Here is a 14026-nt window from a genome sequence, read left to right as displayed (position 1 = left end):
AAGCAAAATGCCTACTACTTTTCTAAAAAGGCTCCCAAAACCAGAGCTGTAAAACATTAGCATTGAATTAAGTATAATTTCAAAAGTCTCAAGATACTTTATGATCATTCTACTTTTACTTTTCTATATCATTAAAATTATATAAAATTTAAACTAATATTTGAATGCCTAACAACAGGCTTATCTAAAATATTGACCACATGTCACTTTGAAAGTTAAAATAATATAAATTTTAGCATACTTGTAGCATTTTTTCCATCTCTGGTAACCCATTTTTTTAATAACATGAAGCTTTGGGAAATTAAAGAATTTGGATTTTCCACACGTATCTGATTGATTTCATCCACTGAAAAATTCAGTTCCCTTGCCAGTTCTGTAAAAAGAAAGAGAATTACTAAGATTGCATATTCACATACATTTTATAAAAGTAATGCTTAACTGCTGCCAAGGAAAAAAGTTTTATATTTTAAAAAATCACTAGGATAGCCTTGGGCATTAATTCATTTTCATGTACTTGATTTTGTAGGAAATTAGTGATTAGAGTCAGGCTATGACTAAACTCTCAGTATGTAATTACTTATAATCAAATTCCTTTCAGAGGTCAATAAACATCTTTTGTTTTTGACAAAGAGGATCTTGCTCTATCCTTGTAGTTCAAATTTCTGCAATCTGAACGAATTGTATACAAGCAGTATGGTTGCACTAAGCAATTGTCTTGAAGATTACTTACATCATGTCCTACTCTATATGCCTTTCAACTTTCATGAACTCTACTCAAAGGGATTAAATGACTGGAGGCTGTATGTAATATGTACGTAATATGCATTCACTCGAGCAAAAAACAGAAGGGAGCTAGCTTTCTGTCCATGAATACCCATATACACTCAATCTAGTAAATGTAGAGGGTTTTTGGAATGATTCATATAATCTGAGCATTAGTGGCTGCATTAGAAGAAGCAAACTTAAGACTTTTCACTATATATTCTGTGTGCCTTAAAAATATCAAGTATGAGCCGGGCGCTGGTGGCTCACGCCTGTAATCCTAGCTACTCAGGAGGCTGAGATCTGAGGATCACAGTTCAAAGCCAGCCCGGGCAGGAAAGACTGTGAGACTCCTATCTCCAATAACCACCAGAAAACCGGAAGTGGCACTGTAGCTCAAGTGGTAGAGCGCTCGCCTTGAGCTGAAGAGCTGAGGGACAGCGCCCAGGCCCAGAGTTCAAGCCCCACGACCGACAAAAAATCAAGTATGTATTACCTTACATCATTATTAAAAAGTAAGAGATGGGAAAAATTCTTCCTGTGAAAGAGTATATGTCAAGATTATATTTCTGTAAGAAGTATTTCCAGCAACTTGATGAAATGAAGATGTTCAAGAGTCCTTATGTTTTGACTAAGTGATTTACTTCCTATTCACTGATCTTGACATGCATAGGGGTGATGTAACTTGATTTACATACAATCTACATGTTGAATAAAAGGAAATACAGTGAATTAATGTAAGGTAAGGTTTGCAAATTCCTGTGATCATGGCCTGCAGTTAGAAATACACTGTAAAAAATAGTGTTTCTAGAAGACCAGATATCCATGGAGCAAAATTTAGCATTAATTCACAGAATACACAGACACTTCCTTTTGTATTTTTTAAAAGCATAGTGTGTTGTGAGAAAAAACACTATTAGAAAATATATTGATTTATTGGGTATATAATTCATCCATTAAAAATTAGAGAATAATCTTGTAAAAAAGTAGAAAATTGTTTTATTTAATCAAAATAAGATGTTAAAGGTGGTCTCGAGGTAGATTTAAATTTTGTTCTATTTAATGTTTATTTTCCTAATAATCTTTATTTTAAAAAGAAGTTAATTCTTTAAATTTTTTCTATCTCTTTGTTGTGACAACACACAAGGTTTCAGAACAAATCTACTGTTTAGAGAACCAAGAATGAAAACGCAAGGATACTAAGAATCTTACTAATTTTATTGCTTTACTGGTGCTCAGTGCTGGAACCCAGGCCTGCAAGTATGCCAGACTACCATTGAGCTACATCCTCAGCATGCCTAACTCTTAGGTCATCTGAGAAGTTATTGAGATAGTAAGGGGCTATGTTGGCTTAAGGAAAAACTTAGTAGCTATATTCTACTGTAAGACTGCAAAGTCCACATTTGTTCCAGTATATTATCAGATTAATGCACAATGCGAAAACACAATTATTAAGTTCATAATACCTTGCAGCAAATATTTATACATAACACATCACTGTGAACTCACATCCACCTGTAAAGTATCACTCAGACCACGTATGTTGTCAGAGCTCCTCTAGGCTCCTGGTTCTTAGCAGTGTACTTCTGTCCTGGGTGGATGGAGACAGGTGAGGGCCAAGTGGATTGGGGGGATAGAATGGGGGACTTAGGACATTCAAAGGAAGAAATTTAGATGAACTTGTTTCTCACTATTTACATACATATTTTCCCTTTTAATAACCTAACTGAATGGAATGTATGTTGCTGAAAGTATGTAAGATGACATGTATCAACATTTTACTGTCAGTTTTTAAGAGTGCATTAAAAAATACAACCTATAAGAGTGAAAATTCCTCAAATTCTTGTGATGTTGGAGTTGAGAGTCCTGATATGATTAAAACTATAGAGCAGGGCTGGGAAGGTGGCTCAGTGGTAGAGTGCTTGCCTTGCTTGCATGAGGCCCTAGGTTTGATACCTCAGCACCACATAAAGAGAAAAAGCCGGAAGTAGTGCTGTGGCTCAAGTGGTAGGGCGTTAGCCTTGAGCTGAAGAGCTGAGGGACAGTTGCCCAGGCCTAGAGTTCAGACCCCATGTCTGACAAAAACAAAACTATAGAGCAGAATTGTTCAGCTCATCACCAAAGACAAATGAAGACAAATATTGCTTCTGAAAACAGTGATAAAATGGCTTCACAGAAGTCAACTATTTGGTAAGTTAAGCCTATTTCTTTCAGTACATATTTTTAAATCTAAATCAAAGTTTAAATACTATCATTCCTCTTTTTTGTAAAATTACTGCTATTCTTTAATTTCAAAGTAATGCAGGTTAATCCTTTACATAAATGTGTAAACATAAAAGTGAGTCTAAGTAGCATCAGGTAAATGTATAGATTTTGTGTGCCTTTCATGAAAATTGTGATAGCTCATAAATGACTAAAACTTATGTTAAGGAGGCATGGAGTTGCCTCATAGAGCTATTTTTGTGAAGAATATATGTTGTTTAAAAATTAGAGTTCTTATGGCTATCTTACCAGAAATAGTAGTTGGGGAAAAAAAAGCTTACATTTAAATAGGATTTAATTTTACAAAATTTATATCTGAGCCTGGCGCCAGTGGCTCACACCTGTAATCCTAGCTACTGAGGAGGCTAAGATCTGAGGATCACGATTCAAAGCCAGCCCGGGCAGGGAAGTCTGTGAGACGCTTATCTCCAATAAACCACCAGAAAACTAGAAGTGGCACTGTGGCTCAAGTGGAGAGCCCTTGCCTTGAGCTGAAGAGCTTAGGGTCAGCGCCCAGGCCCAGAGTTCAAACCCCATGACCAACCCCCCCCCCCAAAAAAAAAAAAACTCTATGTGTAAAAATAGTTTGGGAAGTGTGGCTCTAGTGGTGGAATGCCAGCCCTTTAGCAAAAAAAGCCAAGTGAGAATATATAGTCCTGAGCTCAAATCCCTGTGCCAGCACAAAAGGAAAAAAGTTTGGCAAAAGTATAGCATACAAGTTGTCTCAAAAATTATCTCTGGGTAGATAGAATTATGGATAAATGTTGCTTTTTGTCTTTCAATCAATACACAAGGAAACTGCATGTGAATAAGACAAAGATATTCAATTGCTCCATCAAGAGTGGATACACTCACCTGTCCAGCTAAGTCCCAGGTGATCGGCTACTATTGCCATCCTGATATCTGTCCGTTCACATGGACTCTGTGGACCTACGATTTACAATTTCTTAATTAAAATAATCATCAAGACAGACACACTATTGGAAAATTGCTTTTTAGCAGTACTCAGCGTTCACAGAGAGACTAAGGCTAACACTATACACTTAGATGTGTCCTCATCACCTGGCTCACTTGTTTTTTTCCCTCCCGCCTACATCAGCCAAATGTCAGACTACATGGATGTTCAGAATGTAATGGGATTGAACATGCTGATAAGCTAGCTATGTTTACAACAGTTACAGCATTGTTGGGTTGGTGAGAACACCACGATGGAATTTCCACATCTGTGCTTTTACTTTGACAGAATCATAGCCATGAGCACATCAGAAATTGTTTGCCTCAAACGACACCAAGGTACATCTTCAGCATGCTTCCCTAGCTGTCTACCGTGTAGTTGGATTAAGAGGAAGAAAGAAGAGTAGATAAGACAGCACATACAGATGACAATGACAGCATGAGAAACTACGGTTAAGTCACTCCACAGGCAATCACGACAGTTCATGCACTAGAGTCTACAAGTTGGAAAGTGTTTACAAACTAGGCTGGTTCTCCGGGATGTTGAGCAAAGAGCGCTCAGGAAACCTGACTGCCTTCATTCTCACCAGTCCTCCTACTGCTCCTTCTCTCACTGCCGGCTTTTTCACTCTTTGACTTTAAAGGTGCTGCCTCTGTTTTCTTATCTCTAGTAGACTTCGTGGTTACTGAAGGCTGGCCGCCCCGGGAAGTCTCGGACAACGATGTGTTTCTTGAGGTACTTTCTTCCTCATCGGACAACTCCGACTGCATCTTTTTGTCTTCTTCAGACAGGCGATCCACAAGCTTTAAGGTCTCACCACTAATTCCCTTAAAATATTCAATGGAATGTTTACATACTTCCTTAAGCTGACTTCTCCTAACTTTAACTGTGGTGGTGGTAGTGGTGGTGGTGGTGGTGGCGGTGGTGGTGGAGGTGACACAGGTGGATCTTACCTTTACTGGCAACTTGGATGGAAGCTGTTTGGCCTTGCCTTTCTCGGGCTGCCCTTGCTTTTGTGTGGTGCATGCTTTCCTAACTGAGACTAGGTCTTCCCTGTGTGTGTGTTTTACTGGAATCCGAGACTTCGTATCTAAACACGAAGAAGTGGTAAAGGTTTTGGTTTTCTCAGATCGACTAACCTGCTTTGTTTTACTTGCCTTCATGTTTGGCATATGGTTTGCTGGGCAGGTATCTTTTGGTGAAGTGGCTTTTATGGGAAGCTTGGATTTTCGCCTAACCCCTATTGATTCCTTTGTCTTTTGCTGTTCTCCGGGAGCTTTCTGCCTGTCTTTGGCACAGGGTCCTTGCAGTACCCCTGACTTTTTTCCTGAGGAGCCTTTCACTGGATTAGTTTTCTCTGTGACACAAGTGGGTGCCGACTGTTCTGTCAGAACTACGTGACTTGTAATGTGATCTGTCTGGACAGTGGAAGAATCCAAATTATTGTTATTATTAAAGTTATCTTTTTGAAAATCATGTTTTTCTTGGGGCCTACTGCCCATCTGGCTACCGGCTGGATTTGAATTCACTGCCATTGTTTCGTTCTCTAAGCCCTGACCACTGGTCATCACAGCTTCCATCTTATCTGTTCCTTCTCCAGAGCCTTCTTTCTTCATGGTCATGGTAGATGCAGAAATTCCCATTTTTATAGGTGTACGCAACTTGGGGTCAACTTTAGAGGTGTTACAGGTGGCTGTGATTTTCTCCAGGGAGCCACTACTGGCTGGGCCTTCCTGATACTCTCCGCTGGTCGGGATGCTGGGGTTAGGTTCCACTGCCGTTGCCTCTACATTTCTCTCTAGATTGTTTTCTACAGTGGTGTCCCCTGACTGTGGCTGTGGGGTGTCAGTGACCATACTTTTATCCCCTTCCCCCTGGTCCCCTGACTTCCCTTCAGAAGTATGCTCACCAATCTGGAAAAATTGGAGCCTCTCTTCAACAAAATCCCTCTTGCTCATGTCAATTGCACCACTGCGAGTCATCTCAAACATTTTTCCTTCATGAAATGGGAAGGGGTTAGGCTCACTAGTTGGGGTACTTTCATCAGTTGGCGTTCGGGCTGGCGTTGTGTCAGGGGTTGTTGCTGGAGAGCGGTCTTCCACAGCCAGACCAAACGGCTTACTTTCATCTTCCCTGGATTTATTACCATCAAAAACTTCATCATCCCCTCGGTTATTAGACCAAGGGTCGAAATCTAGACCTTTGGTAGCTACTGTTTTAAAAGGAGTGGCAAATTCTTCATCTACTTTGTAACTGAAGTAAGTATCGGGAAATACTGATCTATCGGGATGTCTGCCTTCCAGGGTAAAAAACTGGGCCCCTGATTTCTGATCAGTCTTGTCAGGAGTCCTTTCAGACGAAGAGCTTTTCGAGGATGGTTTATCCTCATCTGGGACAACTTTTCCCTCCTCCTCCTCGATAACTTCCAGTTTACTTTGGCTAAAAGAGCGATCGGCTGGCTTCAGAATGCCCTCTGTGTTCCAGACATCTTTCTTCATTTCCATCATTTGACCTGGCAGTTTGGAATCGCTCTCTGTCAGCCCATCATCTTCATCTTGTAGGTCGTAGCCATCCAGAGAGTCAATCTCCGTGGCATCAGTATCATGAGAAAATTCTGCGGTGGTAGCGATGGAGCACTCTGTGATGGACTGGTCATTGTTCCCATTCTGAGCAGTTTCATTCTGAGGGGAGTCAAGGCCAAGGCCAAATTCGTTCTCTTTGCCAGATCCGTTACTTTCCGCTTCTTTCTGTTTGGTGGAAGCCTTTTCGGCAGCAGCCTTGGCTTTTGTCATTTCTTTTTGCTCATCCTCGACTTCCTTTAATTTGAAAGTGTATTTTTTAACTGGGACTGGTTGATAAACAGACTCGTCATCGCTCGACTCACTGGCGTCTGCCCCTGGTGGAATGGGTGAAGGAGGCTGCACTCTGATGACAGGTTCCGCCAGCTGGTACTTGTCATGCTCATCCTGCAGACTGACTTCAATCATGTCAACCTCCCTTTCAGGGAGGTAATGGAGCTTCTTCTCTGACTCCATCTGGTCTGCATCCAGAGGTGGAGGAGGAGGAAATTCGATATAGGCAACCCTGTTCGGTTTGGGTCTTTGGATAAAGTCTCTGCTCACATCCTTAGGTGCCTCACACTCAACGGTGCTTTCTTCCACCGTAGGCTGCTTTAGAGAGGTTGACCTGGCCATCTCCTCCTCCTCTGACTCCTCTGAAACCTCAGGGATTGGGCTGGGTTTGCCTGGTATATAAGCTATGAGCGAGTCTGGGGTCTTAGATGTGAATTCGTAACTCACTTCCTCTGAACTGGGTGTTTCTGGCGTTAAAGGGCTTTTCCCCGAGCTGTCTAGAAAAGATACTTGCTCTAGAGTATCGTCTTCTGGGCTACCTTGGGGAGAAGGAGGCTGCTTTTGCTGTCTAGTTGTATAAAAGGTCCCCCTGGTCTCTTGGACTGTTTTACATTCCTGACTGATGATTTTCTTTACACTTCCTTGCTGTATCTCCTTTTCATATTGCTTTCCCACTTGTACAAAACTGACATAAACCGGCAAGGTTTTAATCTCTTTCCCTCCCTCAGTCTGGGCTAGTGGAGCACGTTTTCCCAGTGCATCAGTAGGACTGTGGTCGAACACATCACTAGAGGGAGAGTCCTTTCCTGGGCTAAACTCTAAAGAATCAGGAGATTTGGTGGGAGAAGTCTCCGTCTCATCGAGAGGCGGGCATAAGCCTACATAGCTCTGATGTTTGGAAACTGTGCTGATTTCTGAGTAAGTAACTTTTTCATCTTCTATCGAATTAAAGTGCTGGGTCTCAACTGTCTCTTTGCTCGTACTCGACTGGGACAGTTTTTGTGACAGTTCACGTTTTGGAAAGGATGACTGCTCACAAAACCCATCGGGAATATTAGACGCCAACATTCTCCTCTCGTCAGCAACTCTGACTGGAATGTGAGACATTGCTGAGTTCTCGCTCCTCCTGGCAGGCTGGTCGAGGGCCCCGCCCGCACGCTCCCCTTCTTTCACAACATATTCCCTGTATAACACTTTCTTGGAGGGAGATTTTACAGTCATTTCCTTAAGTTCTGAGAGAGAGCCATTTGTTAACAATTTGGGTTCTCTCTCAGTCACAGACACCAATTCATTCTTTTCATCCACACTTGTACTCTCAGGGTGAGCATTGTGATTCTCTCTTACACCATGCACAATTACATGTGAAAGTTTTTCTTTCTGGGACTTATGGTTAGTGGCCCCAGAACTTTCCCATGTTCTAAAGACCTTTTTGTCCCATGGTCCCTTGGTTGCTAAATCTGAGGTTACATGGCATGCCAAGTCTTTAGCCTGTTGCTCGGAAAAATAGTCAGGCATGGCTTTACTTGACATTTCAGTTCTCTGTTTTTTGACATCGTTAGAGCCAGAATCATTGACCACCGTCTCGCTGCTTTGGGCAGGCTCATCTTTAGCTTTTAATACCATGAACTCTTTTTGCGCGCACACACTTTCCTCTGAGAGGTCTATGGCCTTCTGCTGTTTTTCTCTAGCAAAAACTTGGTAGACAGGCAATTTGCTCTCCTGTATTTTTTTAACTGGGATTCGGGATTGGCCATCTGCCTTTTTTTCTTCTTGAGACAGGTCCTTGCTTTTGGCGTGTGTGCCTTGTTCAAATTTTAATCTAATGGAACTGAGTTTAGATTGTTTGAGCTGGAATCCAGACTGGGGCCCTTCGGAGGCTTTGCTATGTGTAGCACCCCCTTTAGCTTCCATGGTAGACTGGCCATCCTCACTCTGTTGGGGAAGAACCTTCTCTGGGCTGCTGGGCAGACTGGACACCTTTTTCTCCTCAGCCTGGTGACAGCCTTGTGGTCCATCAGGGCTCTGTTGCCTTGCCTTAACCCAATCATCGTTGGATGCCAACAGTTCTGTCAGTACTTTCTCAGGGCTGCTGCTGGTTGAGCTTTGGGAAGAGTATTCTTTGCCATTTTTGGGGCGTGGCTTTTTCTCTGGGGACTGCAGTTCATCATTGAGCTTCTCGGTTTTGTCCCGAAAGAACTGTGACACCTCTGTCAGTTTTTCTTCAGCCTCCTTGACAGTCCTGTCCACCCTATCTTCATACATCAACTTCTCTCTACCTCTGTCTAATCTGTCCTCAGTAAAGCGCATCCACATGGCATGTTTGGGACTACTAACATCACCAGAATAGTGCAACACTGTCACTTTATCAAAACGCTCATCTTTGGACACTTTACCTACACCATTTTCAGATACATCTTTATAGATTTTGGAGAGGATTTCTCTTTTGGGGGCAGTGGCTACTTTTTCTCTGGACCGCTTATCAGACCCCTGTAACTCTGAGCTAGGGGGTCCTGCAAGGTCTGTCACCGATTCCTCAGTATCAGAATGAGACACATCTAGCTTTTCTGAGAGAAGCATTTTCTCAGCAAACCTGTATGACTCCCCTCTTAGTTCTGACAACTCATCATCATGGTATTCTACAGAGTGTTGACTCAAGAGCTTCAGTGTTTTATAAGAGTCATCAGAGAGAAGCTGAGCAGAACTAGGGCGGCTATCTTCTTCTTGGGACACGGGAGTGTTTACTCTGGAAGACTCCAGATAAGAAGGCAATGACTCCTCTGCAGTCAGTTCTTCTTCTTCTTGCGGACCCTGCTCTTCGGGACAAGGAAAAGCATCGTGTTTTTCTGGCAGAAAATCTTTTAGGTTAATATCTCCCCGGGATAAGTCTTTCTGATACACATACATTTCCTTTTCTGGATGCTTTTTGGTTTCTCTAATAATGACTTCAGTGGGCTCAGCTTGGTTACCTTTTTCGATGTGGACTTCAATTATACGCTCCAGTTTGGGTTTCATTTGGTTGTCCTTCTCTGCATGCTGGGCTGATGTCTCAGCAGCAGACTTGTGAACATCTGCAGACATGGCCGACTTGTGTTCAAACAGCCCTGCCAGTTCTTTGGAAGGGTCTCGCCCGGACTGAAAGGCTTTCATGATGTCATGGACTGACATGGTCTCTTCAATTCTTTCCGAGGCACCCTCACTGCCTGGTGGAGAATGGTACACGGTTCTGGTGGTGGTGGTGATGTGAGTCTCTTCTTTAACACGCATGCCTTTGCCCAACACCCGACTGTGGTCATCTTCTTCACTATTGGCTTTCATTTGAAACGCTTTCACCTTTTCTTTAATACTAGAGGTGGTGGGCTTTGGTTCTAATTCCATAAATGCGGATGAGGGCTTGGGGGACATAGGCTCCTCGGGCTGGGACTGGGGAGCATCCCCAGTGGAGGGCTCATAGCTCCTGATAACATGAACCACTTCAGTCCTTGTTTCTGTAATGACAGGAGGGATGGGAACTTCATGAAAAAGTGGTTTAGGACCAGTGCTTTCTGCGCTCTGTGGGGCTGAAGGTGTCTTCTCGCTTCTTGTTTCAAAGCCACTATCAGACAGGGGACTTTTATCTTGGTCGTGTTGAGAAAAGTCATCAGGAGACTCTAAAATTGCATCTGTTCCAAAGAAGGAATCAGCCATTTTGCATAGTTCCTTCTCAGAGGTGGAAGGCCTCATAGAGGCTGGTGGCATTTTGAGTTTGTGTTCCTGCAAGGCAATTGCTGGCTTTAAGATTCTTTTTTGTCTTTCCTCGCCATCCTTCTTTGCATCCTCAAACTTGTACTTGAAGTTGGTCAATGAGCTGTTCCCAATATCGTTGGTCAGGTAATCGATAACTTTAGTCAGGTTGTAGTCCTTTTCAGAGGCAGCTTTCGCTTTGACTTGCACCCTCTCTGGCAGAGATGGGGACTGGCTTGTGGCAGCCTGTTGCCTTGCTTCTCTTATTTCTTCTGAACTAAATTCTATCCAGTCTTCTTCGGGAGAGTGTCCTTTGTCACTCTTTGGTGATTTGGGTGGTCCTTTGTTATCTACACATACATCCTTTTTCAGGATCTCACTCACTTTCACCAAGTCTTCTTTTACTTTCTCCACAATTTTGAAAGGCTCTTCATCGTCAATTCTCCCTTCTTTGGGGAGTTCAGGTTGGAATGGCTTCTCCTCGGGCACATCTGTCTGTAGTATTGCAGTCATCCGCATGAGGTCCTCCTTCATTTCAGCCACGTCTTTTAATATCTCCTGGCTGGAAGATAAAGAAGATGGCGTAGACAGCTTAAGGGCAGAAGGTGCAAGGAACAAAGATGACTTAACTGGAGATGAAGTTCGGTTGAAATGGGGCTGGGGACATGGCTCTGTAGTCAATGTTTTAATGGGTGACAACAAGGCGGCCGCTGATTTTGTCAGTGAATTAGAGTCTGGAAATTTCTTTAATGCTGGTTCTGGCAAAACATTGACTACAGAGTATACTGGCACTGTGATTATTGATGAAGTTACAGATGAGGTAGTTGCAGCTATCGACGACCCAAGGGAAGTGTAGAGTGCACTTGCAGAAGGAGTTCTTAGAGACTGGAAAGCTGAGGGGGCTGCAGAGACGTATGACCTGAGAGGGGAAAATGGCATGGCTGTCGTGGTAGAAAATACTTTCTCAACTGTGTCCGTGGCTGCATTGACCACAGAGCTCACAGAGTTTGTAGCTGTAGAAATTTTGTCCTGTAATGTGGCAGTGGCTTTGCATCCGTTAATTAAAGTTGAAGACGATGGGTATTTCAGAGGAGAAATCGATCCGTTGACTAATGGTACCTCTGCATGTCCAGGCATCTGTTTCAAGGGTGATGAGAGAGAGGATGCCATCGTAACTTTTGCTGAGGAAATGGCATCCATGGTGGACTTAGCTGGAGACACCACTGACTTTAAAGGTGAAGATATGAGTGGTGCTGTCGATGTGATAATCGACTTAAATGGCAGACTCGAAGAATACATATTAATGTTTGATTTGGGGGAGGCAGGAGGGGTCATCGTAATGGACGACCTCTCCAAGAGAGACCCTGCTGTAGTCACAGGAGAAGTTCGAGAGGAAAATGTAGAACTGGATGCTAGCCCCTTTAAGGGTGTAGCCTCTGTGATAGTAGGAGCTCTACCCAAGGTACCAGAGGCAACTTGGATATTGTATGGAGACTGCGACACCACTGTTTTGATTGGTGAAGATATTGTCCGGAAAGATCTAATTGGAGATGCCACATCACTAATGGATTTAACTGAGGATGTAGTTGAGGCGCCTAATGTGGATTTGATTGGAGAAGGAGTCGAAACAGACCATATTGATTTTAACGGAGAGGCTGATGGCGTATTAGAGGAAGAACTTGATAAGGAAGTGAAGCCTGATTTGGCTGGCCCGGGCACTGTAATCGGCGCTGTGGTCCAGGACTGGTATGGTCTTGTAGAAAAGAATGGCTTGTATGAGTAAGTGGTGGGGAGAGATCTTGTTGCTCCTGCACTCCGTTCAACTGTTTCTTAAATTTTAAAATGAAATCAAACACAAAAATCAACAAAAATGGTTGAGAAACAGAGAGACCAGAGAAAAAAATTGGTCAGTAAACTTTGAAATATTACAAAAGCAAGTACAATTGTTTGCATGATTTTTAGGATGGAAGTAGCCAAAAGGAACAATTAAATAAAAGAAGGAAAATAAGGGTCTACAGACACAACTAATCCAAAGTTCAAAAAAAAAAAAAAAAAAAAAAAAGGAAAGCTAAATAAAAAAACAGAGCCATGTGAAACGGAACACAGGAAAAGCACATAGCAACCGAATAGGCCAACAATGAGAGACAGAAAACATGAGGAAAGAATTAATGAGAAAAATAACCACAATGAAAAACTCTTCCCATACTTCCTATTGACTTTCTTATGTTCTGGTGTTGAAAGATCAGTAGCTGCTCTCTTTTGCCTGTATAGGTATGTTTTGTGCAACCATAGAACTCTTAGTATTTCTAATGTTTCTTCCTTTAGAGTCTTTCCATGATACATAAGGATTGCACCTATTTAGAACCATTTCAATATATCAGTCCATACGTTATTAAATAGCTAAAACTTTTTTTTTTTTTTTTAAGAAAACCACTCAAGCCTATTTCATGCAAAGTCCAAAATAACTGTTAAGAGACAGGCAACTGATGTGCAAACTGTGAAGCCACTGGATTTGAAATCTGGATCTTCCATGCACAATTCGGTTATGTTTCACACCCATAAAAAGCCAATAAGAGCAAGAAATTGTCTGAGTTGGAATTTTAAATGACAACAAAAGAAAAAAAAAGGAATGTTTGCATTTATCTTTTCCATGCAGTATATTCCTTTTGATGAGGGGAAAACAAAATGGAGTATGAAATGATTTAAAAATGCATGTGTGTACCCACACACACACTCACACACACAAAGGAAAAAAAAAACAATGGAAAATATGGCTCATGGTTACCATAAGCAAGCAAAGCAACTGAAAAACATCTTATCATGCGCAATGTATCATGGCAAACAAGCCAATGAAATAATACAATTTGTATGCCATTTTATGCACATTATAGAACTTTTAAAAATACTTTCACAATAGCATTTAAAAAGAAGAGTACACTTTTTCCATGAGATATGAAGTCTTGGTACCTTTTGAGACTTTAGGGAACTATTTAATACTGTACATTATAAAATACATCTGCAACAAAACATATTCATGACTATAGCTGCCTTCATGATAGATAAAATCAAATAGTTTATTTCATATTTTTTCATAATCTGCTCTTTTAATTCTCAAAAGGTATCATGGGGGAAAAATCTAGAAAGGACAATGATACTTTTAGCACCCCATATTTAAGTACCTCCAATAAGAGATGGTATGTATGTTTATTAATTTTTAAGTTGCCAATTCTGTGTGCGTTTCCAGATTAATTGTGAGACTCACAGATGCCCCAAACACTGGAGCAGTCATGAGGCACACCTACTGCTAGGAAAGATGGACATCATAATACCAGCATTCTTCTCACAATGGGGCAAGAAAAGCACAAACAAGGTGAGCATACTGCTGGGAACAGCAAACATGTGCTGAATCTTCTCTACTTCTCTAATTCTTAACAAACAAACCAGGCTGGTCACAGAACTTTGGAATGCCTGCCTA

The 14026-nt window shown here is 41.9% G+C and overlaps 1 protein-coding gene across 6 annotated transcripts in view; it reads right to left on the bottom strand.

The window, feature by feature from the left end:
- Ank3 (ankyrin 3) overlaps positions 1-14026 on the bottom strand; it is a 557851-nt gene that overhangs the window by 29731 nt on the left and 514094 nt on the right. For 4 of the 6 annotated variants that reach the window (XM_070021046.1, XM_070021048.1, XM_070021047.1 and 1 more), the window contains 3 exons: positions 4566-12380; positions 3880-3954; positions 242-373 (listed from right to left, as the gene is read on the bottom strand). In XM_070021046.1, coding sequence (XP_069877147.1) covers positions 242-373; positions 3880-3954; positions 4566-12380 — 8022 coding nt within the window. The remainder of the gene's footprint in view (positions 1-241; positions 374-3879; positions 3955-4565; positions 12381-14026) is intronic. The other 2 variants (XM_070021050.1, XM_070021051.1) reach the window with 1 other exon arrangement.

Source organism: Dipodomys merriami, unplaced genomic scaffold, assembly GCF_024711535.1.
Source record: "Dipodomys merriami isolate MVZ:Mamm:240054 unplaced genomic scaffold, mDipMer1.0.p SCAF_14, whole genome shotgun sequence".
NCBI classification, from domain to species: domain Eukaryota; kingdom Metazoa; phylum Chordata; class Mammalia; order Rodentia; family Heteromyidae; genus Dipodomys; species Dipodomys merriami.
Note: the sequence above shows the minus strand (reverse complement) of the source record. Positions and strands in the feature narration are given on the sequence as shown.